The sequence below is a fragment of the Chiroxiphia lanceolata genome, chromosome 13 (genome assembly GCF_009829145.1).
Source record: "Chiroxiphia lanceolata isolate bChiLan1 chromosome 13, bChiLan1.pri, whole genome shotgun sequence".
Lineage (NCBI taxonomy): Eukaryota > Metazoa > Chordata > Aves > Passeriformes > Pipridae > Chiroxiphia > Chiroxiphia lanceolata.
In genome coordinates, this window is record NC_045649.1 from 7,076,374 (window position 1) to 7,098,237 (window position 21,864).

The 21,864-nt window shown below is 50.4% G+C and overlaps 1 protein-coding gene across 3 annotated transcripts; it reads right to left on the minus strand.

Annotated features, from left to right (window-relative positions):
• Nucleotides 1–10,741: 10,741 nt before the first annotated feature.
• Nucleotides 10,742–20,046, minus strand: IRF8 (interferon regulatory factor 8). 3 transcript variants are annotated; one of them, XM_032700974.1, is made up of 9 exons: nt 19,983–20,046; nt 18,060–18,234; nt 16,607–16,790; nt 15,526–15,614; nt 14,937–15,048; nt 14,623–14,670; nt 13,516–13,902; nt 12,807–12,922; nt 10,742–11,933 (listed from the first exon to the last, which is right to left on the minus strand). In XM_032700974.1, the coding sequence occupies exons 2-9, from the start codon at nt 18,231–18,233 to the stop codon at nt 11,757–11,759; spliced, it is 1,287 nt and encodes a 428-aa protein (XP_032556865.1). In that variant the 5' UTR covers nt 18,234; nt 19,983–20,046; the 3' UTR covers nt 10,742–11,756. The 3 variants fall into 3 exon arrangements, with proteins under 3 accessions (XP_032556865.1, XP_032556866.1, XP_032556864.1); XM_032700975.1 differs by lacking the exon at nt 19,983–20,046 and adding an exon at nt 18,675–19,045; XM_032700973.1 differs by lacking the exon at nt 19,983–20,046 and having other exon boundaries at nt 18,060–18,661.
• Nucleotides 20,047–21,864: the final 1,818 nt, after the last annotated feature.

Below are 21,864 nucleotides of genomic sequence, written 5' to 3' on the forward strand. Positions count from 1 at the left end.
TAAGAGGATGCTCAACTCTGACTCCCACTCTGCTATAGGTACAAGGACAGGGCCAAAGTCCAAGAGTTAATGTCCCATCCCACCCTGTAACCTTCTGCACCAAAAAATGGTGATAAAAAAGGACAAGGAGTCCAATGGCATCAATAACAGCAGGAAAAAGGAAATATATATATCTCATTCACTGGAGTACTCAATATGGAAAAAAAAGCCTTCTCTGCTGCCCTGCAGCTTCTCTGACACAGCATTTATTGAATAAGCAACGCGTGGGATGCAAGAGAAGCTCCTTCATTAAGGACTGACTCTATTAAATGTGTCTCTCTTCACATGGATGGGTCCTGATATCCCCAGGCTCATCTGCTGCACCCATGATTGGCACATTGGAGCTTCAGGGACATGGGACTCAGCCACCCACAGAATTCAAGGGTCAGACCAAGGGAATCTACTCCCCCAGCATGGCACCTGGAACACCAGCTCCCTTCCATCAAAGCAAATATACCTTTTGGAATTTTGTTGGGGAATTTTGTTTGCTCCAAGTGCCGTCCAACCTGGCCTCGAACACTTCCAGGGGTGGGGCAAACCGCCTGGAAAGAGCAAATATGGCAAGAGCATCATAGACTCATAGAATCATTTAGGTCAGAAAAGATCTCTCAGATCAACAAGTCCAACTGTTAAAGCAGCGCTGCCAAGGTCATCACTAACAGAGGCGATGAAGGAGAGGACAAAGAACATGCTCAAACCCATTACTAGACACCAGTGAATCCACCTATAAGGAAAAGAGGGGTGACAGCTCTCAGGGCTTTTCCCCCTTCAAGATCTTGCTGCCAGGCCCCAGAGATGAAGCAAATGGGGGGTTTGGGTTGAGCTGGGCTCTGACAGGAAAGCAGCTCACGCCCGACTTCTCTCTCACCGAGATGTAAATGAGCCCCGAGGCTACCGGCCCTGCACCCACCCCATCACCATCAGACAACAGGTTTCATTGAGTCACTTTTTCTGCCAGAATTTCTGGCAGGAAATTCTGATTTTTACAGCAGGGGCACCCCCGGGCTCAGCATCCCACGGCGGGAAACCAGAGAGCTGAGATCTCAGTAAGAGCAGCGCAGTGCAGAGTAATTAATTCCAACAGAGGCCAAAGTCCAAATTCAGACCCCAGACTCATTTTGTCAGAGGGGATGGATCTCATCCTGGGGATGTGGCTCATCCCAGCAGAAAAAGTCATCCTTGACTATTTAGGGAGCTTCAGTTGAGTAAAATAAATATTTATTTAGTGACTTTTGTTTTCCTGTGCACGGGAGTTTTGTGCACTGGAGCTCAGTGGTTTAATTTTTTTTCTTATTTGTTTTTCAAAATTTGGTGTTAAGCCAGAGTTCCTCTTAAAGTCCAGGCCGAGGAGGAGGCTGTAACACAAGCACAAAATACATAGCTGCAAAAGAAGAGGAGTTACAGGATGGGGAGGCATTTTTTCAGCTTGTTTCAGTGAAACTCTGGTTTTGCCAGTGCAGAAAACTGAGAGCAGCTCTTGGTGCTGGGGAAAAGGAGCTGGGGAAATTTTTTTTGGAGCTCTGTGGATTTTCAAAGCTTAAGCACTTGATTTTGTAGGCAGTGGGGCTATTCTGCAGCCAGATGAAATAGTCACGCCTGCAGACTCAAAAGCTGATGGAAAAGTGATGGATAGATCCTGGTTTGGGGGAGAATTGGGTCTGTCCCAAATCCAGCCTGAGAAAAGCTGATTGAATGTACAGAGCAGAGGCTCTGACTCTGCCAGACTCCGCTTCTGGCTAAAAAAATAATAATAAATGGCAAAAATGGCAGAAAAGTAAGGAATAGGAGACATGTGATCAACTCACAAATATTTCTTATCTCAAGAAAAAACAGAGGTGTGCTAAAGTCAGCTGAGATTGGAGTCACAGGTCTACAGGTCACCACGGATTCCCGGAAAGATGGAATTACCACATCGTGTCCAACAGATGGCTCAGGATGGACATGAACCTTTACAGCATGACAATAAAAGAGAAAACAAACATTACAATTCATTCTCAACCTCCTGTTTTAAGATCTGGCCCTGCCCTGAAATCAGATCTCCTCTTTGGCAAGACCTCAGCATCCATCAATGATAGCCACACAAATCAAAAGTGAATTATTAAATTCCCTGGGCTCATTTCCAGCCTCACTTCCACAGACAGCCTTCCAGTGATGATAAGGAACACGAGGGCTCAAGGACAGGGTCGTGATGAAACAGCTCCTCCCAGGTAGCTCCTGGTTATTTGGAGATGAACGAAATCACCATGGTGCAAGGTGAGAACCAGCATGAGCAGCCCTGAGTGATTCAGCCTTCAGCAAATAAAATATGGGCAGGCAAGGTCCTGCACCTGAGGCTGAGGCTGCTGTGCAAAAATATTCCATAGGCTGCAGGCATCATTTATAGCCTTTTTATCCTTTCTCACTTTAGAAAACTCTACCAGTTTCATAAAAATTAGGGTGAATTCCTCAGTGTTAAAGTGTTTAAACTATTCAAGATGTGGCTGCCCCAACCCTGGAAGTGTTCAAACCATGTTGGACAGGGCTTGGAGCAACCTGATCTAGTGGAAGGTGTCTCTGTCTATGGCAGGGGGGTTGGAATGAGATGATCTTTAAGGTCCTTTGCAATCCAAACCATCCTGTGATTTATGAAGAGTCAAAATTAGGAGGGAGAACCAGAAAAGACATGGTGGCCAGTGCAGCAATGAACACAGTGACCCCTTGTCCTCCAGCAGCTCTAAAAAATGCTGTCACTTTACTAGAAATATGGAAAAATTTTTGAACAAGGCAAAACCAGAGTCAGGTTTTGCTTTCATGCTCCTGCTTTCACATCAAGACTTCTGTATTGAAAGGTAGTTTCAAATTCACAGCAGTAAGAGCTCCAGGTCAGGATAGAATATTTTGGGATGGAAGGGACCTTTAAATGTCACCTAGTCCAAACTAGATGGCCCAAATGGCCGTGCAAAAGGGATGGATGCTTACAAGCCCAGACAGACACCTGAGTCTGCTACTCAAAATCCTCCCTGATACTCAAAACCCTCCTGCAATGACATCTCTTGGCTTCATGACTCATCCTCAGGGTGGGAAGAAGCTTCACCCAGAAAGCCTGATGGGGGAAAATTAAGAAGTTGTGCTTTTTCTAAACACCCCAAACCATTGCCTTCCTTGAAAACCCATTTCCCCTGAGCTATGACTACTATGTATTTCATCAGAGGACATAGCCCTCATCCAGAAAGGCTGCAGAGACAGGGAAAGGGGATTCCAGGGTTCACTGTCCTGAGGGCTCACACTGATCCTGCCCCACTCCAATTTGTGGCTCAGCTGGGGCTCAGTGTCTCTCCTGGGAGAGCTGCACACCATGACTTTGACTGACAATGGCAAACCTGTAAAACCCCTTGGTTTCTCACAACCCACAGCAAGGTTAAAATTACACCAGAATTTCCAGACTCTTGTAAAGACTGAGAGTTTCCCACATCCACCCCAAATGCAGAGCCATACGAGCTGAGGACAAAGGGTTTGTTTTCCTCACCGTGCTTGGCCTGATGTTGGTCTTCTGCCTCATCTCAGCCCCACAAAAGGAGTCTCAGCATTGTCTCTTGCTGTGGTCAGGAAAGAGGAACCAAGGCAGCACCATGCACTGGAGATGCTCTCAGACTCATCAGGAGGAACCCAGGAGACTCCCCCTCTTCCAGGAGCCACTGGTGCCACATCCTGCCCCGTGTCTCCTCTCCTCTCTCCACATAGCCCAGCTCCTGGCCAAGTGATGGGGGATCACCACAGCCATGAGTGGGTTAAGGGCATTGAACATGTCCATGGAGAAAAGCTATGCTGGGGATTACAACCCACCAGATTACAGATGCAACATGTGGTCCAGGCCTCTCTCAGCTACCAGTTTTTGGGTTCAGTTCAGCCACACTTGTGCCTTCCTCCCCCAGGGATCTACTGAGTGCTGTTTGAGTAGGACCAGGGTTGGGTGAACATTTGGCAGCCCATGGCATGGCAGATGTTCACCCTACTCTCTTTACTTCCTTCACTGCATCAGCAATGAATTTTTCTCCAGCCATCATCATCTCTCACTTTCCACCACCTTTTCAGTCTCCTGTTTGGTGGTGAACACCACAGACCACCTTCCCCACCACGAGACTCCTTCCTCCAGGCTCTCCTTGCCCTTGCTGGTGACACTAAAAGGAAACATTTCCTACTGCTTTTTCCTTCCTTACCTTAAGTGCAATCATGTGATCCCTTCTCTTCTCCACCTGAAAGCACTCTGCCCCTGAAAACAGAGCTGTGAGGCTCTTCCCATCTCTCCATGGAGAGGGTCACCTCCAGACTTCAGCATCAACCCAGGGGGGCTGCAGTGGTTGTGAGCATTTAGGAACAAACACAAAAAACCCAGAGCAAGAACTTGGGTAGGAATAGCAAAGCAAACAGGAAAATTCTAAATATTCGGGATTTTTATGAAAGAGTTGTCCAGACTCTCCTCTAAAGTAAAACCAGTCTATCTTTTTCAGGCCAGAGGTGTAAAAACATTCCTCAAAATGATCTCTCTTGCTGTTTTTCAGCTGTGATCACTGGGAAGACCAACCTGCAGACACAACCTGCCTTTTGTGCCCTGCAAACGTGTTCATGAGCCAGATTTATCTTGAGGAGAAGTGGTTACTTCTCAAGAGAAATACAGAACAGAAAGATACAGACAAGGGAATCACTTGTTTCGAATCACCGTGCTGCTTCCACATACCTCAGTCCTCCCCTGAAGCCCATCAGAAGAAGAACCAGAAACCAAAGAATGTTGGAAATGGATATTATTATTGAAACCCACAGTTTACTTGCTCCAAAATTAAAAATCAGGTTGTCATTTTGGGGCTTTGAGCAACCTGGTTTAGTGGAAGGTGTCCCTACCCATGGCACGGAGGTTGGAATGAGATGATCTCTGAGGTCCCTTCCAAACCAAACCATTCTGGGATTCTGCGATTTGTGGTTCTCTGTAAAACACTCAGCACAAGTAAAAAAACTTTACATAACCCATGTGAATCATACTCTCAGTGAAAGCTGGAGTGACTCTTCTGAACACCATTATGGGGAAAAAAGAAGGAAAAGGAATGTTTCTCCAGGTTGGAGTATTATTTTTTAATTGTCACATTGCAAAGATCTATTTGTGGAATGGCCTGAAATGCCCTTTTGCTTCTTCTCGTTTTCGTGACCATTTTAGGACTGAGTTGAAATTCTTCCATGTCACTCTAACGAAGAGCAGCAAAGGCCCAGATTACCTGGTGTCTGGGCGAGCTGTGGCTCCCACAAGAAGCTCCAGCTGGTTTTTAAGGCTTCAGGCACCTCAATGCATCAGAGTGTTTGTGTTATTGCAAACAAATCACGTGCAATAAAAATATATGCTCAGAGCAGGACACAGCCCCTAAGCACATGCAAACTCGGAGGGGGGAAGGGAGGGGACTTGAGCCTGGAATTGGTTTCACAGACCTGGTCTCATAATAAACACAAAGTTCTGAACAAGTATCACCGTGTTTCTTCTTGTCCCTGTGTTATTTTTGCAGCTGTGGCTTGGGTGGAGCCTGTTTTCATTACCTTGTATCTGGACTTGCAGGAGGAAGAGGTCATCTGTCAAAAATGGCTTCAGAAGAGTAAGTGGCTGTCACGCTTGAGTTTGGGATCTCCTTTCCTCTGCGTGAGGCCTTTTTACAGTGAAATCCAGCTCGAGGAAAACCTGCAACTTCAGCCTCCTCACCCTCAGCACTTCCCACTGCCTCCTCTTCCTTCTTTTCAGCCAGCCCCGATGGACCTGAGATGTCCAGAGCTGATGAGGTACCTTTGGAGCATCCCTTGTGTTGCCTACATAGGTCTGACTTCATGAGACCTTGGTCTGAAACATGAACCATGTTCCAGCAGACATATAGAGTGACCACCCAAAGCAAGCATGAATTGAAGGTGCCCAGTAAGACCAGTTAGAACACTGAGCAGTCACATCATGGTGCAGGTCTCTCGAGATCCACCAAAGTCAACTCTAGGTGGGTTGTCCTGCCAGATTTCCAGCACAAAGCATCATCCTTGATGATAAGAATATCCAAAGGGAGTACGAACCCCTTTGGAGAGGGAGGTATGAGCCCCCATGCAGCTCTCCTGCCTTCCCAAGGGCAGGGAGGAGATGTCCTGCCAGCAGTGACCATGCGAAGGAGGCTGCTTCCCATGTTACGACATCCTGGCAGGAAGAGCCCAGAGATGCTCGCCGTGGACAGGCTGCTGTGCTGAAATGGGGCATTGAGCAATCAAACCAGTTGGAAACCCTGGTGTCTAGAAATAAAAAGTGACTGTTTGTTTTCTAACGCCTTTATAGGGGCCCGCACCAGGCGGCGGCAGGTTGGAGGAAGCAGCTGTAGCTGGTTGGTGTCGTATTCCTGAGCAGTTCAACTGTGAGCTGGGACCTGTGATTGAGCTGTGGTTGTCTCTCTGTGCAGAGCACTTGGCCTTTGGGCTGGAGGGAAATGCCTGCAGAGTTTTTCCTCTTTCTCCAGGTTGAATTGGATGAAATACTCACCTTCCTTCTCCCCAGTCCAGCAAACCTGTTCTCCAATCAGATTTGTCACAAAGTAACTCCTCACACTGTGTTTCAGGTGTGTACAAGGAAGGGGTGCACACTAGTTGTCCTCATGGACACCAACTTCTTATCCTGAAGCCACATGCAGCAGTGCTTTTGGCATTTGGAGAGGGGCATGTCTTGGGAAACTACAGACACATGTTCTGAACAAGACTGATAATGCTGCAGGATATAATCAGGCTCATTTTCTCCCAAGGAAAATGCTTCCCAGTGGCACAACTGACTTCTACTCATGAAAAATCTCAGGAGTAAGGAAGGTTGACTTTGAACCCAAATAATGTCCCCAAGCCAGTGAGCAAAACATCAGGGGTGGTTACAGCATTTATAATGTCCTTTGCAGCACCCAAAAATCAAAGTGTTCACCATGGAGTAGATGCCTTTATGTTGGAAGACTTCAGAGAAGGGTCTTTCTACATTATTTGCCCTGATTCAACCCTTCTGTACTGGCTGATAGGAAGACTGGATAAACATATTGCTCCTTCCCAGACATGCATGTGAGGAGAACAGTGTATCTCCTGCAAGTTAAGGTCAGTCTTCCTTCATGCAAACCAAGCTCTGCCCTCCTTCCCATATGAAACCTGCTGCTCCTGAAAACAGGAGTCTATTAGCCTGGGCATCTCCCAGAAAGTACCTTCCCATGCCTGCAGGGATTGCAGCCCTCTCTAGAGGAGCAGCAGGTCCTGGTACCTGGATTGGCCTCCCTGGAAAGCAAGGAAATATCTCCACATCAGTCCGGAGTGTAATGGTACTACTGCTCCAACTCAAACGCGTGCTCAAGGTGTAGGAAACCACCAAAATAGAGCTTTAGGGACAACAGCCTCTGAGCTGCTCATTCATGCTGCCACAGTGCTGCTACAGCACTGAGGACCATTCAGTAGAGGGGATGCAGCCTGTGCCACAGATGCTGTATGCAGTGGGTACATCATTCCCAGTGTGTGAGGATGGCTTCCACAGCCGCAGATTTGGGCAACTGTTGGGACTTGCCAGCAGACAAGCCATTGACAAAGAAGAGCCGGCAGCAGGCACTGAGGTTTCACTTCAGTGAGGCAATAGAGAAGAACCCAAATGAACAGAAACCAACGAAAGTATTTGAGTCACCGGTCGCCCAAAACCACTAAGCCAGGGCACAGCTGCACCAGCAGCTCACCGGAGCTGCCCCAGGGCCAGGCACAGTGCAGGGATGGGTGCCTGGGATGCGGGTGCTGCCTCTGGGCTGGGACACTTACAGACCCCAGCAGCTTCCCAGGGGGGGTGATGAGGATGGCAGTGCCCTGCCTGCCAGGCCAAGAGGCTTGCAGGAAAAGTGAGAGAAGTGCAGAAATTTCTCCTGCAATTTTACAAAGGTCGCCTTGAATCTGGGCCAGACCATCCCTGTGTGGAAGGAACGCTGTTACCTCAAAACCAGCTCCAGTCTGCTGGAGTTTCAGCCTCAGAGGCTTCCCTCAGGATGAATTTCAGGATGGGGAAATCCAGCTCAGGCCAGGCATTAAGCCCAAGCCCAATACTGCTGCAAGTCCTACCTGAGCACTGAGCAAAAGAGACCCCTGCCCACAGTCATGCACCCACTGCATTATCTCTCTTGCACCCCTCCTCTGCCACACAATGCTGTCCACTGTTTCCTTCCCAGTCCCTCCACAGCCAGCAGGTATCTCCTCTTGGACACAGCTTGGAAGCTGTTTGTGATGGGAGCTGAGGTGCTGGTTTAAGGTCCCAAACCAAGCTCTGGGCTCTGAAACACGATGACAACACTAAAAATAACCAGTGCAACAAAAGGTACCCCCGCTCCCCACGGCTCTTCCGTGGTCTTGGGGTGGAAATTGAAAGAGCCCTGAACACGAAGCAGGTGGCTCCAGGCGAGCACAGGATGGTGGTTTCTGAGGAAGGACTTGGCCCAGCACATCTGGGGAAACCGTGAGTGGTGTTTTTTGTGTCCCAGTCTCCAGCCCATCACGTGTTTCACAAGTGGGCACCTGTTGTTCCAACACAGACCACAGTGGGTGCCTTGCTCCCACCTCCCCCTGCCAGGCACCTCACCCACAGGGGGGTGAGTCTTCCTCATGCTCCACCAAGGGCTGGATCAGGATTAAACCCCATGGGGGACACTGTGATGGTCCTCAGGAGGAGCAGAGAAAGGCTCATGCATGCTGATAGTGCACCCACAGGGTGCCATCCCCACCTCTGTAACCAAGCATCCCATAGGAGCTTACAGGAGTTGGGGGCTCCATTTCACTGGGATCCTGGTGCATCCTCAAAAATCTTGGTCTTCAGCCATCTCCACTCGCAAGCACAAAATCCAGGTTCTGTAATGCCTGCAAGGAACATGCACAGGGACACAGGTAGGATGACAAGCATCCCACCAACGTGGTTGCAGCACAGATGCAGGAACTCCCTTAATCCTAATGTTTGATCACAAAGTTCAAGCTGATTCTCCCATCCCAGGGCACTTTTTGGGTGCTGTAAATTGTGTATTGTCCACTGTGCACCTACCGCTCTTTGGACAGAGGCTGTAACTGCAGGGGGCTCAGCTTCAAGACCCACAAGAGCTGAACACTTGATTTTTTTAGGGAGGCTTCACTGTAAAGGCTGAGTTGCCCCCCCTCAAAACGGCTGCAGATGTAGCCTCTTGGCAGCCATGAGTTGTGGTCAACTCACCTCAGGTCAGGGTCCTCACACCTTGACTGTGTCCTGTGGACACACTCATGCTTGGGAAGGGCTCTGTCATTCACAGAGAAAGGCAGAGCAGCAGAGCAGCACTTTTCTGCTACCCAAGTAGAGAGGCCAGTTTTGCATCGACCTCCTCAGCACCTTCTAAGGGGACTCAGTCTCCAGCTGCCTGGAGCTCCAGACATCCCCCTCAAAAGTGCCTGCATCCCTGGTGTCTTGAGTACCAGGATCATCCCCGTGAAGACCAGTTCTTCCTTACCTGTGCCCCTTGGCAGGGCTGCCCCAGACCACATAGCAGACTCTGCTGTGAGGAAGGAGCTGGAGTTCACCTTTGTCCATTGCTGCAGCAAGGGGACAGTTCAAACATGGTCCTCACCCTTCCAGAACCTCTTGAGGTGTTGTCCCAAACACAGGCTTGAAGTGCAGGCAGGTGAGGGTGCAGATGCTCAGTTGCCCCTGCTGCAACATTGACCTCATCTGACCAAGGTAGATGCTCCCTTCTCACCCTTGGTGGTTCCCAAACACCACCCACCCCCACTAGACCAGGCCCCATGAGAAACCTGGATAGAGAAGTGCCCTGGTTTCCACTGAGACTATTTTTTTCTTAGTAGGGATGAGCAACTGTATTGTGCATCAGTTATTTCTCTTAGCTTTTATTCCTTTTTATAAGTATCTTTTTTTTTTTTTTTAATTAGAATCACAGAACAATTTGGGTTGGAAGGGACTTTAAAGCTCATCTCATTCCACCCCTTGCCATGGTCAGGGACAACTTCCACTAGACCAGGTTGCTCCAAACTGGCCTTGGACACTTCCAGGGATCCAGGGGCAGCCCCAGCTTCTCTGGGCAACCTGTGCCAGGGTCTCCCCCCTCCCCTCAAAGGGAAGAATTTCTTTAATTAAAGAATTCCTTCCTAAAATTATTAAACTGTTCTTATCTCAAGGCACTATGTTTACCTTTTCTTTCCAGTTTTCCTCCTCTCTGAAGGGGTAACAGGGAAATGGTTGCAATGTACTTGGCTGCCCACAAGATGACAAGGGGGAAATGCTCCCAACTCCCATGGGAGAGGGAAAAGAGGAAGCCTTTGAGCAGAACCATAAATAGCTGCCCCTATCCCATCCCATGACCTCGAAGCATCACAGCCCAGGGCACAGAGCTAAGAACATCCAGGTCAGTGCTGTGGCAGATGAGCAGTGACATACATTCATCCTCCCTGGGATGAAGGATCTGCAAGTGATATCCTTTCCTTCCCTCCATTGCATTACAGCATTCTGATTCATGTCTTTCCTGACAGAAGATGAATCTAGGAAGTAATGGAGTAGGATGGAGCTGATAGAGGCTTAGCACAGACCCCACCACAGGTAAGACCAAATTACAAGCAAGTCAGAGACACCAGACTCTCCCCACCGGCTTTGAGACACCATCCATTGCACCCAAAAACCACTTTGCAAGAGAAATACAAAATTATAGCACTTTAATTGCAGGAAAATAATAAAAAAAAAATTACAAAACAATTAATGAACCTCAGGCATAAAATAAATAGGCAGCTTGGTGGCACGTCCACATGTGCAGGCCTGGTTTGTAAGGCACCAGCCCCACGGCCCAGCAGGTCCCCAGTGCTGGGGGCACACACAGAGCAGGTTAACAAGGATTTACACATGGATGACGCTGCCTGGTCACGCTTGGGAGAGCCCAACACGTGTGTTTGGGAGGGTGAAGCCAAACTATTCACACTACGCTGCGATCTTTAAAATTAAAGATTTATATATATTTATATAAACTCTGTCTCTGGTTAGGAAAAAATTAAGATTCCTATCGTTCTTATATTCAACATTTACATACTGAATCTCCGCAATAGTTTCCAAATTTCAATACGCTTTGTTATGAAAGATAAACCTCATAGCAAAAATAAATCTCATAGCAAAAATAAAGAGGAATTTCAGAAGTTCTCCTTGGAAGGCACACCCTGTCTTCCATCAGCAGGACTCTGGAGGGGGAAAGCTGATTCCTAGAAATAATTTCCTAAATTTGAGCATTTTAAGGCTTTTCCAAGATTCACCTCCTACAAAATTACTATTCTCAGCAAGGTCTGAATTGCAGATTGTGGGGGCAGGTCGTTATAGCTGTTGATTTTTGGTTCTGCTTGACTGGCCATTAACAAAGGCAACACAAACAAAGCCAGCCCTGACCTTCCTGCACAGCTTGGACACTCCCTCCTCCCCCAGCCATGAGCTATAAACAGTCCTGGGACTACAAAAAATCATTTTTATCATAAATTGTTTGCAGAATAGACACTGAGCCCCCAACCTACTTGCTCATGGCAATTTTTACTACTGGATTTATACTGACTCTGGACTGGAAACAGCAAAGAACAAAACCCAACTTTTCTTAAAAGGGATTTTAGGCACTCATGGGACTAGTTTGGGTCTAGATCAACCCAAACCACCACACTCTGAGTGCAGAGGAGGAGGCTCAGACAGCAATCTGTTGGTTTTCTCGGAAGAGCGGTCGCTGGTGTGTCGTGCAGATGTCCTGGAAGATCCTGTACACCTGGTCATGCTGGGGCTCATCAGCCATGGGGAGCATGGGGTTGCTGCTGCAGGTCTTCCCAGCCTCCTCCACCACCTGCTTGACATACAACTGCTCCACCTGTGCAAGAAGGAAAGCCATGCAATAAGCCAAGGAATAAAGGAGCAGTCACAGGAGCTCCTCTTAGCAGAGATAGAGGTGCAAGGACAGGCTTAGGGGTGTCCCAGCACATAGAGTGATCCTCTGGTGCAGACACCCAAGGCAGGAGGTGACCAGGTCAGAAAGTTGTGCAGGGAGGCACAGGACCAGTCTCTGACCATGTAAAGTCCCCTCCAGGACCTCACAGACTTGGTGGGTCTCTCCTTGCTCAAGGAGGGATGCAACACCCTCCTTGTGCCCTCTGTGTCATGTCCCCACTGCTGCAGGCTGGTTTGCCTAAGAGACTCCAGTAACCCCCCACCCCAAGGCTTTTTGACCCCAAAATTGCTGCAGATCCTCCAGGGAGAAATTTCTGGGCAGAGCCATGAGGACTGACCCCCTCATCCCACCCCCTCCCTCACCCTCCTGAAGGTTCCCCAACCCCACTGCTGCCAACCACAGTTGTTCACCACATCTGATGGCTCATCAGCCTAAATCAGGGATTTACTTCCCCATTTCCCACAGGAAAGGGAAGAGGTCCTAGTACCAAGAAGCTGGAGCAGGAGGAAGAGATGATTTTCTACAGCTGTTTAGAAAAGCTTTTACCATTCAGGAGCTTTGTTTGCAAACAAGATCCACCCAGATCAAGGAATCTGACGAGAAACAGCCCAAGCACCTCTCAGGAGGCTGTGGATAAGCCAACACTCCCATCACATCTGTCACCCCACCAATTCAGGCACCCAAATTCCCTGCGGCTCCAGGGTTTGAAGTTAGAGACCTATTCATGGAGCTCTGCTGCCAAAATTGCCACCTTTTCTGGACCATATTACCCTTTTTCCCCCCGACCCTCCATACCTGGACAAGGATGAGCTTACACCTTGGTGGCACAGTGTCTGGGAACTCCTCTCCAAAGCACAGCATGACTCTGCTGTCTGGGAAGCGGCCCTGGTTGTTGTAGTACTGCTGCAGCTCTGCAAGGAGAGGGCAACACTTGGAAGCTGCCAGCCTTGGTTACACAGCTCTGGGAACAACCACCCTTTGCTGTGAAAGGAAGCTGTGGGCTCAAGAGAAGCCACTTTCGTTGTGCAAAGACTCCAACAGGGATGAATTTGCCAAGTGACCCAAAACACCAGGTTATTCCTTCCTAGATCTGGTAGCATCACCTACTCATTCAGAGCACTCAGGGAACCCATCAGTGATGACTTCAAAGTGCCCCAAGGAAAAAGAGCTCTACCCTTTCAACCCTACCATATGGCCCAAGGGGATCCTTCACTGGGTGCAGGCTCCAGAAATTCCTTATGCATTGTCCCAAGGCTTTGGGATCCCAGAACTGCTTCACCTTCTCCAGGGAGAAGTTCCTGGGCAGAGCCATGGGGATTACCCCCCTCACCCCATCTCCTCCTTCCCCCTTCTCAAGGTTTCCCAACTCCACTCCTGCCCACCATAGCTGTTCACCACATCTGTTGGCTGATCAGCTCAAATCAACTAGTTCAGGGATTTATTTCCCAGAGGAAAGGGCAGAGGTCCTAATGTAAAGAAGCAAGAACAGAAGGCTCCTACAAACCTCTGAAGAACAAGTTGGTGTCAAATATCTTCACCACCTCATCCCGCTCCAGTTTGTTGGGCCTGTCCTTGTAGACCACGGTGTTCCCGCTCCAGAAGACCCTGCCCTGGCACAGCCTCTTGATGAAGATGCCCTGCTTGTTGCTGTGCAGCAGGACACCCCTCTCCAGGTGTCCAAAGAGCTTCCTGGTGATCTGCTTCTGGCGGTCGTTCGGGATGGCGTCAGCCGAGGGGAACCGGACGTGCTCCAGGGCATCGGGGGCATAGAGCTTCTCCCCATGGCCAGAGGGCTGGCCCAGAGCGATCCTGCAGCCCTCAGAGCACGAGGTGCTGACGTGGCCCACCAGCTTCCCGCTGTAGTAGAAGCTGATCACCATCTGGGAGTAACCTGGAAGGTGATGGGCACAGACATCTCATCAGGATCTCATCAACCCTGCCTGCTCCTCACTGCAATGCCCAAACTCTGTGAGGGCAGCAAAATTTCCTGGGAGCAAGTCTCACTCGATGAAGAGACATCTCTCCCAGGGCATTTAGACTGGTACAGTGCTGGTCAGAAGTGAGAGCTCCCGATATCACAGAATCATTGGGGTTGGAAGGGACTCTGGAGATCCTCCAGTCCAGCCTCCCTGCCAAGGCAAGGTCACCCAGAGCAGGTGACACAGGAACACATCCAGGTGGGTTTGGAATGTCTCCAGAGAAGGAGACTCCACACCCTCCCTGGGCAGCTGTTCCAGTGCTCTGCCACCCTCAATGGAAAGAAGTTCTTCCTCATCTTGAGGTAGAACTTCTTGTGGTTTAGCTTATGGCCATAAAATATATGGAACTCCCTTTCCTTGCTGTGGGCAGATCCCCCCATGCCAAAGGCATGGCTGATCTCAGCATCCCAACATCCCAGCACAGCACCCACACCAGGGCCACAGAACACCAGGTAGGATGTGTCTCTGCTCAGTGTGAAAACCCTGTGGATAATCAGGAGGGTGCAGCACCTCCTAAACCCAGAGCAAAACCTCCCTCTCAAGGTAAGGAGCAGAGTCAGAGCCACCTTCTGCCACCACACACAGAGGCTGAACCCCAAAGAGGTATCCAATGTCCAGGTGAGGTGCCTTACCTGAATGATACTGCTCATAGCCAGAGTATCCATTCATCAGGGGCAACGCTGTGGGCAGAGAAAGCCAAGCTGAGCCTACGTGCCCATTTCCCAAACCCCAATCCCCCCTATTTCCCCCCCCCACCCCCCTGGTTTTCTGTCCCAGGCTTCCCAGCTCCGACACAGAAGATGCCAGCAAAAACTCCCAGTTTAAATATTCTTAATAAGAAAGACAAAATGCAGCTGCTGTCTGTTACATATCACTGCACAAGGAGATTTTTCCCACCCCAGACAAATCTCAGTCCCAAACACCACACACACTGTCAGCCACTTACCAGGGTTGGGCTGCTGCACCCACCAGTCAGGTATTGGGGGGTTTCTGCAGGTCTCCTGGGGGGGTGAGGGGCTCCTCTTGATGATCCCCAGGTATTCATCCACACAGGGGGGCTATGGAGGACCAAATACCGAGATCAGAGCAGGTTTGATGCCTTGGGCAGAGTTGCCCTCCAGCAAGGTGCTTGCAGCACTCAGAGAGGGTCCAAATGGCAATGCCAGCAGGATGCCAATGAATTTTTTGGGTTGGAAAGACCAAGTTTGCATTGCCCAGGTTGTACACTCGAATAACACCCTCAAGAGCTACTGAGCAGAAGCAGCTGGATGTGACATGGCTGAGAAGGGGAACAGAGCTGTGACACAGACTCCATCCCCTAGTGAAGGTCTCACCCACCCAGATGCCCATCAGAAGCAGAAGCATCATCATAGCCACATCCTGATGCTGGCTCACAGGGATGAGCTGCAGAATCCAGCACTGCTGATCCCCAGAGCTTTGCAGACTGAATTTTTGGGAGACAATGCTTTATCAGACAACTTGGCCCATCAGTGCCCCTCCAGCCCAGGTGACCTGCAGCCACAGTGAGGACTTACCTCTTTGATGAGGTCATCGATTGCAGAGGAGCCACAGTCCATCTCCGTGACATCATTCAGGTTGCTCCCATTGCCAACACCTGCTTTGCCTGGAAGGAGAGGCAGGGATGCAGTGAGGACACACACACCTCATCTCAAACATGAGCTTTAAAAACCTTTCACCCCATGAAAGTTATACAACCAAGAACCACACTACTGCACAGCCACATAACAGCACCTTGGAGAGGCTCACAACCCCCTCCACAGCTGCTTTTTAGGACCAAAAATTAAATTTATAACCCACTGTTGCACTGCACAGCAAGCAGCAGCAAGGCAAATGAAAATTCTGGCTGGTAGCAGAGACAGAGCTAGAGCAGAGGAGAGGTTTGGGGGTTTTTTTGAGCACCCCAGAGACTGGGGCTGCTGCTGCTTCTCCTTTTTTCCACCAGCCACCCCAGTGCAGTCATGCTGCTGGTGGGAACCTTCAGTGCCATTTGCATAGAGGCAGCACAGCCCCCTGTGTGAACAGGCTGGAGGAGAGAGAGATGCTAAAGGCAGATTTCCTGACAGCAAAATAATTATGTTTTTGCAAATTTTAAACTTAAATAAAAAAGGAAAAAGCACATACACACACCCCTAACCACAAATAGAGATATACTTAGTGTGACCTGCGCCACACCAGACACCACAGCAGCTCTGCAGAATTGCTGCTCCTCCACCAAGAGAGGGATTAATTGCAGCTCCCCACCATCTACACAGGGCAGGCACTGGGAGGACAAGGGGTTTGGGCTCACAAACCTCCCCCAAGCAGGGAAGGATATGGGATTTGCCCCTACAACATCCTTAGGGGATGGAAGCTTACACAATGCTGTAGTTGTCCCCTAAGTAGTTGTTTAGGGGGTTAGAAAAGCAAGCCTGTCCTTCCTCCTCCCCTCCTGGCACCATAGTGACATGGGGACATCTGCAAAGCAGGACAAGTAAAGAGACACGGCACCAGAGCAGGGTCTGGCCAGGAAGCTCTGCTCAGACAAAGGTCAGCAGCACGAGTCCCTGGTTACAGATGGACCCACAACAGGGCTCAGTCCTTCACTGGGGCACTCACATTTCTGCTCCTCCTCTGGCACGATCCTGTAGACCTTGTAGGGCTCAGAGATGTCCAGCTGGGACCTGTCTGTCACCTCCTCAAAGTCAGGGCTCTTGTTCAAAGCGCAGCGCAGCCGCGTCTTCCACGTGGCCGGCTCAGCTTTGTCACCTTCTTTGAACTTGCCTTTGAAGACAGCCCAGGCCTAAAGCACAGAACAACAACGGAAAAAAAGAGAAAGTAATCCTCCACTTGAGCTCTACAAACCCTCTCGACCCCAGAGAGGAAGGAGCTGGGGCTTCAGAAAACATTTTGCATCTTGCTCTGCCCCTTGCCCCCTCCCAACCATCCCATGGGTATTTGCTGTTTCACTCCTAGACTGCAGACAGATGCACAGCCCCCACACCTGGGGGTGGGTATTTGGGTGTAGGGCAGCACCACCTGCCCCAGGGATGCAGAAAACTCTTTTAAAACTCAGGTTTTAAAAAAGCAGAGGTCAAGATCATAATATGTGGCTTCATCCCTGCACCAAATCGAAATACGGGGAATCTGAGGAATCACTGCTGAAAGTGTTGTTCCTAATACACCAGTAACACCTCAAATAAAAATCAAAATAAACTTCATTTTCCAGTTCCTGACTAATAAAGGAAAGCTGGTTTCCCTTTAAGATCAGAGCATAATTTGTGCTTTTGGTAGGAGAATAGATTTTACCCTTGAAGGGAGATTGCAAAACAGGTATTTTTTAAGTATACATAGTTTTTTTATAGCTCTTTCTGTATCTTCAGGTGATTAATTCAATGCCATCCTCATAACTTAGTGCTCCCAAAACAGCTGCTAACCAGCTGTCACTGCCTTGAAAGTAAACTCCCTCACCAGTACAGATATTTGGGAGTGGGGACAGAGGGAAGGGAATTCCTGGGTAAGACCTGACCTTTCTTTTTTAGTATGGAATTTTCCCATTTTAACTCTAAACTGGAAATCCCCTCTGCTTCAGTGAAATCCTTCCTTCCCTCCTGCAAAGTCTTTTTAGGTTTTTGGTTTTTTTATATAAATCCAGCCTTTTATCAAGAAAAGCTGACAAGTTTAGAGTAGGTCAAAATGAACACACTGAGCTCCTTCTCATGTAAGACCTGGATTCAAATATGATGAAAGCAAACCTAGTGAACCTCTATGAACTGGTTTTTGGTCTCAAAAAGCAGCTCTGGATGGGGCTGTGAGCCTCTCCAAGGTGCTGTTATATGGCTGTGTCGAAGTTCTTGGTACCAAAACTGGTACCAACATTTGACAGAAAGGAATAAATACCCCCAAAAGAGCCTGGGAGACCAATTGCAGGGTGAAGCACCTCCTGCAAGGGTTAGAGATGCAAAACAGACTCATCATGGACACGTCCCACCAGTGGGACTCACCAAGGGGACAAAACAGCACCACAGAGATCACAATTCACCAAGAAAAGGCATCAAATATCTACCCCTACCTTGAAAATAGAAGCATCCACCTCCTGGTTGTAGTCTTGCTTCCCAGCATGCTTCCAGGGGATGCGGAACATGGATTTCTCCTCGTTCTCCCAGATGAGCCCAGGGTACATCTCGCTGTCGATCTGCTCGATCAGCCACTGCCGGAGCCGCCGGCCGCCGTTCCGGTCACACATCCTGGATGGGGAGAGAGGTCCAAGCCCTGTTAGCTCTCCCAGGACCATCCCACCACAGCTGGGGCACAGGGATCAGGCTGGTTTGTCCCCTGCACAGCTGGTAGTGGCACTGCCTGCAGGGTCAAGAAGCTTCTGGCATCTCAGAGTCCCACGTGCCAATGTCTGCCCACGGCAAGGGGTTGGAATGAAATGATCTTTAAGGTCTCTTCCAACCCAAACCATTCTGGGATTTCACTATTCTATAATTCTGTGACTAAAATACCCACTGCTGCTTCTTTCACAATGACAAAAATCAAGACAATTTCCTCTGAATTGCTACAAATTCTTTCTCCAGCTCTATCGAAGCTCTGCTCACACAACCAGCTGACTTGGTGCTCTGCTTACTCCTATTTTGCTGGGGCATAAGTCACATAGGAAGCAGATGGATGGGGATTAAAGCACCTGAGCAAGTGACAGCAGATAGGACATTCCAGGGCAGACACCCATTAGTGATGGGTCTTAGAGCTGCCCCTGGCCTTGGCATAAGGATCTGCCCCAGAGGAGAAGCAGCCCCTCTCACCAGGCACTACCTATTTGGGGAGCAGGAGCCGATTCCAAGCAGCATCCCAAGTCACCACAGGCATGGGGAACACACAACCAACCTCTGGAACAGAGGGACAATGCCAGGATGGACCAGGGTGAGGCCAAGACACCCTTGCTGGGGACTTCAGGCCATTTTTAGCCAAAATCACTGGGTGACTTCATGAAGAACCCACGAGAAAGCTTCTCCCACCCAGCTGGAAGCAAAGTTCCAGGCTCAACCCTGCCTGCACCCCCAGTTACCGCCATGCTATAACCTGCAGGAGCTAGTGGCCTGGCAGAAGTGACCAGCAGCCCCAGGATCAGCTCTCCAAGCATTTTGGGCTCACAGCCCTCCTGCAAATTTTACAGGACCGCCTCTCCCTAATATGTTATTTACTCCTCCATTGGAAGATTTAGGGAGAAAATAAGGCTGTTCCCAGCACAGCCTGAGACACAGCAGCTCCTATGGGCTCCCACCAGCTCTGTGCCACCAACTTCTGTCCCTTCTCCACGGCTGCCCAGCAGGACACAGTGATGCCCTTGGCCATCCACAGCACAAACTCTGCTTTTAGAGATCGTGAGAACCAACAGCAACAGCCAAAACACCATCGAGGGCACAACTCTGGATCCCAGCTGGATGTTCCAAAGGACAGACCACAGATCATCCCTGGAGGGATGGGGGTACACAGAGCCTCTCTGGGGGCTCCTGCACCAAACCTGTCACACCAAGAACCGCAAAAATCCTGCTGAAATGGGACTCTAAGTTACCTCATTTTCTAGAAAGCTTCTTCTCGTCACTGCCAGAGACCGGAGCTCCATCTCCGCTCCCCGAGAGGCTCAACAAGCCCCCCAGGCTGCCACCACCCACGCGAGCCAACACACACAGGACAAGGGCAAGGAGACCTCCCCACCTCCCTACTCGAGTGGACCGGCCGCCAGAGGCAGCCCCGAACCATCCCCCTGCAGTCCAGCACCGCAGCTCCAACCCGCCCATCCCGGGCTGTGCCCCGGGGCAACTGGGGCAGCGCTTCCCGCGACCCGCAGCGGACCACAAGGACCGGGTGGCATTCGCCCCTCATCACCACGGTCCCGAAAACCCCCTGCCCTTTCCCGCAGCCCAGAGGCGTGCGGGCAGTCGGGTTAGGGGTCGGTGTGGCTCCCTGCCCTCCCGCCGCTCGGCGCCGATACCTGCCCGGCGCCGCTCCAGTCCCGCCCGCCCGCCCGTCCCGCTCCCGGTGCCGCTCCCGGTGCCGCACCCGCGCCGCGCACCGCCCCCGCCTTATATAGGGGCCGACGGGGAGGGGCCGGCATCGAACCCGCCCTCGCGAGGTTCCGCCAATGGGAGGCCGCCTCCCCGACACGGCCCCGACCAATGGGGAGCCGCCCGGGAGGGCGCGCGCGACCCGCGCCGCTTTCTCTAAAGCGCGCGGCCTTCCCCGAAATCAGCTGACCCCGGGGGGCGGGGCCTCGCGGGAGGGGGCGTGGTCTCGCGGGAGGGGCGGGGTGTATCCGGCAGGGGGCGGGGCGGGGGCGGGGTGACCCGCCCATGTCCCGGGTCAGCCTCGGTCCGGTTCGTCTCCGGTGCTGACCCGCACCGGGCTGAGCTCAGCCTCGCCAAGGTCTGTCCCTCCCCAGCCCCAGACCAGCCTTCCCTGTCTCAGATTAGTCCACCTCCAGTTCCAAACCAGTTTCCCCAGTCCCAGACTGGTCCATGCCCAGTCCCAGATCAGTCCGTCCCCAGCCTCAGATCAATATCCCCAGTCACAGATCAATCAATCCGCAGCCCCAGATCAACCTTCCCCATTTTCAGACCGGTCTCCCCAGTCCCAGATCAATCCAGTCCCATCCAGTCTCCCCAGTCCCAGACCAGCCTCCCCAGTCCCACACCAGTTTCCCTAGTCCCAGACTGGTCCCTCCCCAGTCGCAGACCAATCTCTTCTATCCCAAATCGGTCCATCCCCACTTCCAGCTCAGTCATGCCTCATTACCAGATTGTTCCATTCCCAGTCCCAGATCATTCCATCCCCAGTCCCACACCACTCTCCTCAGTTTCAGGTTGGTCCCTCACCTGTTTCCAACCAATCTCCCCAGTTTCCAGCTGGTCTCCCCAGTCATAGATCAGCCCATTCCCAGTCCCAAATTGGTCCCTCCCCAGCCCCAGACCAATCTTCCCCATCCCAGATTGGTCCATCCCCCGCCCCCAGTCAGTCTTCTGATTCCAGTTCAATCCATTCTCTGGCAGCTTCCAGTTCCATCCTGGATCAATCCACAGTCCTGGCTCAGTCCCCCTCTCCCTGTCCTGGCCATTCTCACTGTTCCCCAGCCAGACTCAGTGCCCTGACCGTGCCCAGCTCCCCCAGCCCAGCCTGACCATGCCCAGCCAGGGCCTCTGGCCATAGCAGAGCATAAAGGACCATCTTCAGCCTGACTTCAGAGGGGTTTTTTTTCGGGATTACCAGATTACACTCAGATTTCTTGGAAGAAAACCATAATTACTCCCATGTGGGTAATACAGAGAAATGGGAAATGTATGGAGCTGCACAGATGGTTTAATAAAAGTAAAGATCCGAGGTGCACAACCTTTCCTGTCATTTCTAATAAAGAACGGCTGTAACAGTCCTTGTTTTTAAACACCCAACTGATCCTCATCAGATTCCTCCCCATGAGATTTGGGGACAGCCAAAAACATCTTTTACAACCAGATGCGATCAGGAGGATTAATTCTCTTTTTTGACCAAAAAAAAAGTTAAGCTTGTTTGCAGAGGGTTTGTATCACTGTCCCTCACAACACCAATCCTGCCTCCTCATGCCAGATGGAGACACCCCTGCAAAAAACTGTTTATTTTGTAAAAGTTCTGGCAAATTCAGGATATTTTAAAGAGTGTTCATATAATCAAGCCTCTCCATCCCATCTGAAGACCAAAGACCTGGAGACTGATTGCAATGGAGTGGGGTAACCCTGTCACTTCCAGCTTCATTTTGGTTCTTCCACTTCATAGGTAGCCTGGAAAGGCAAAATCTAAATTCCCTGGAGTGAGGATAAAATAACAACTCCCTTAAAATGGGTTTT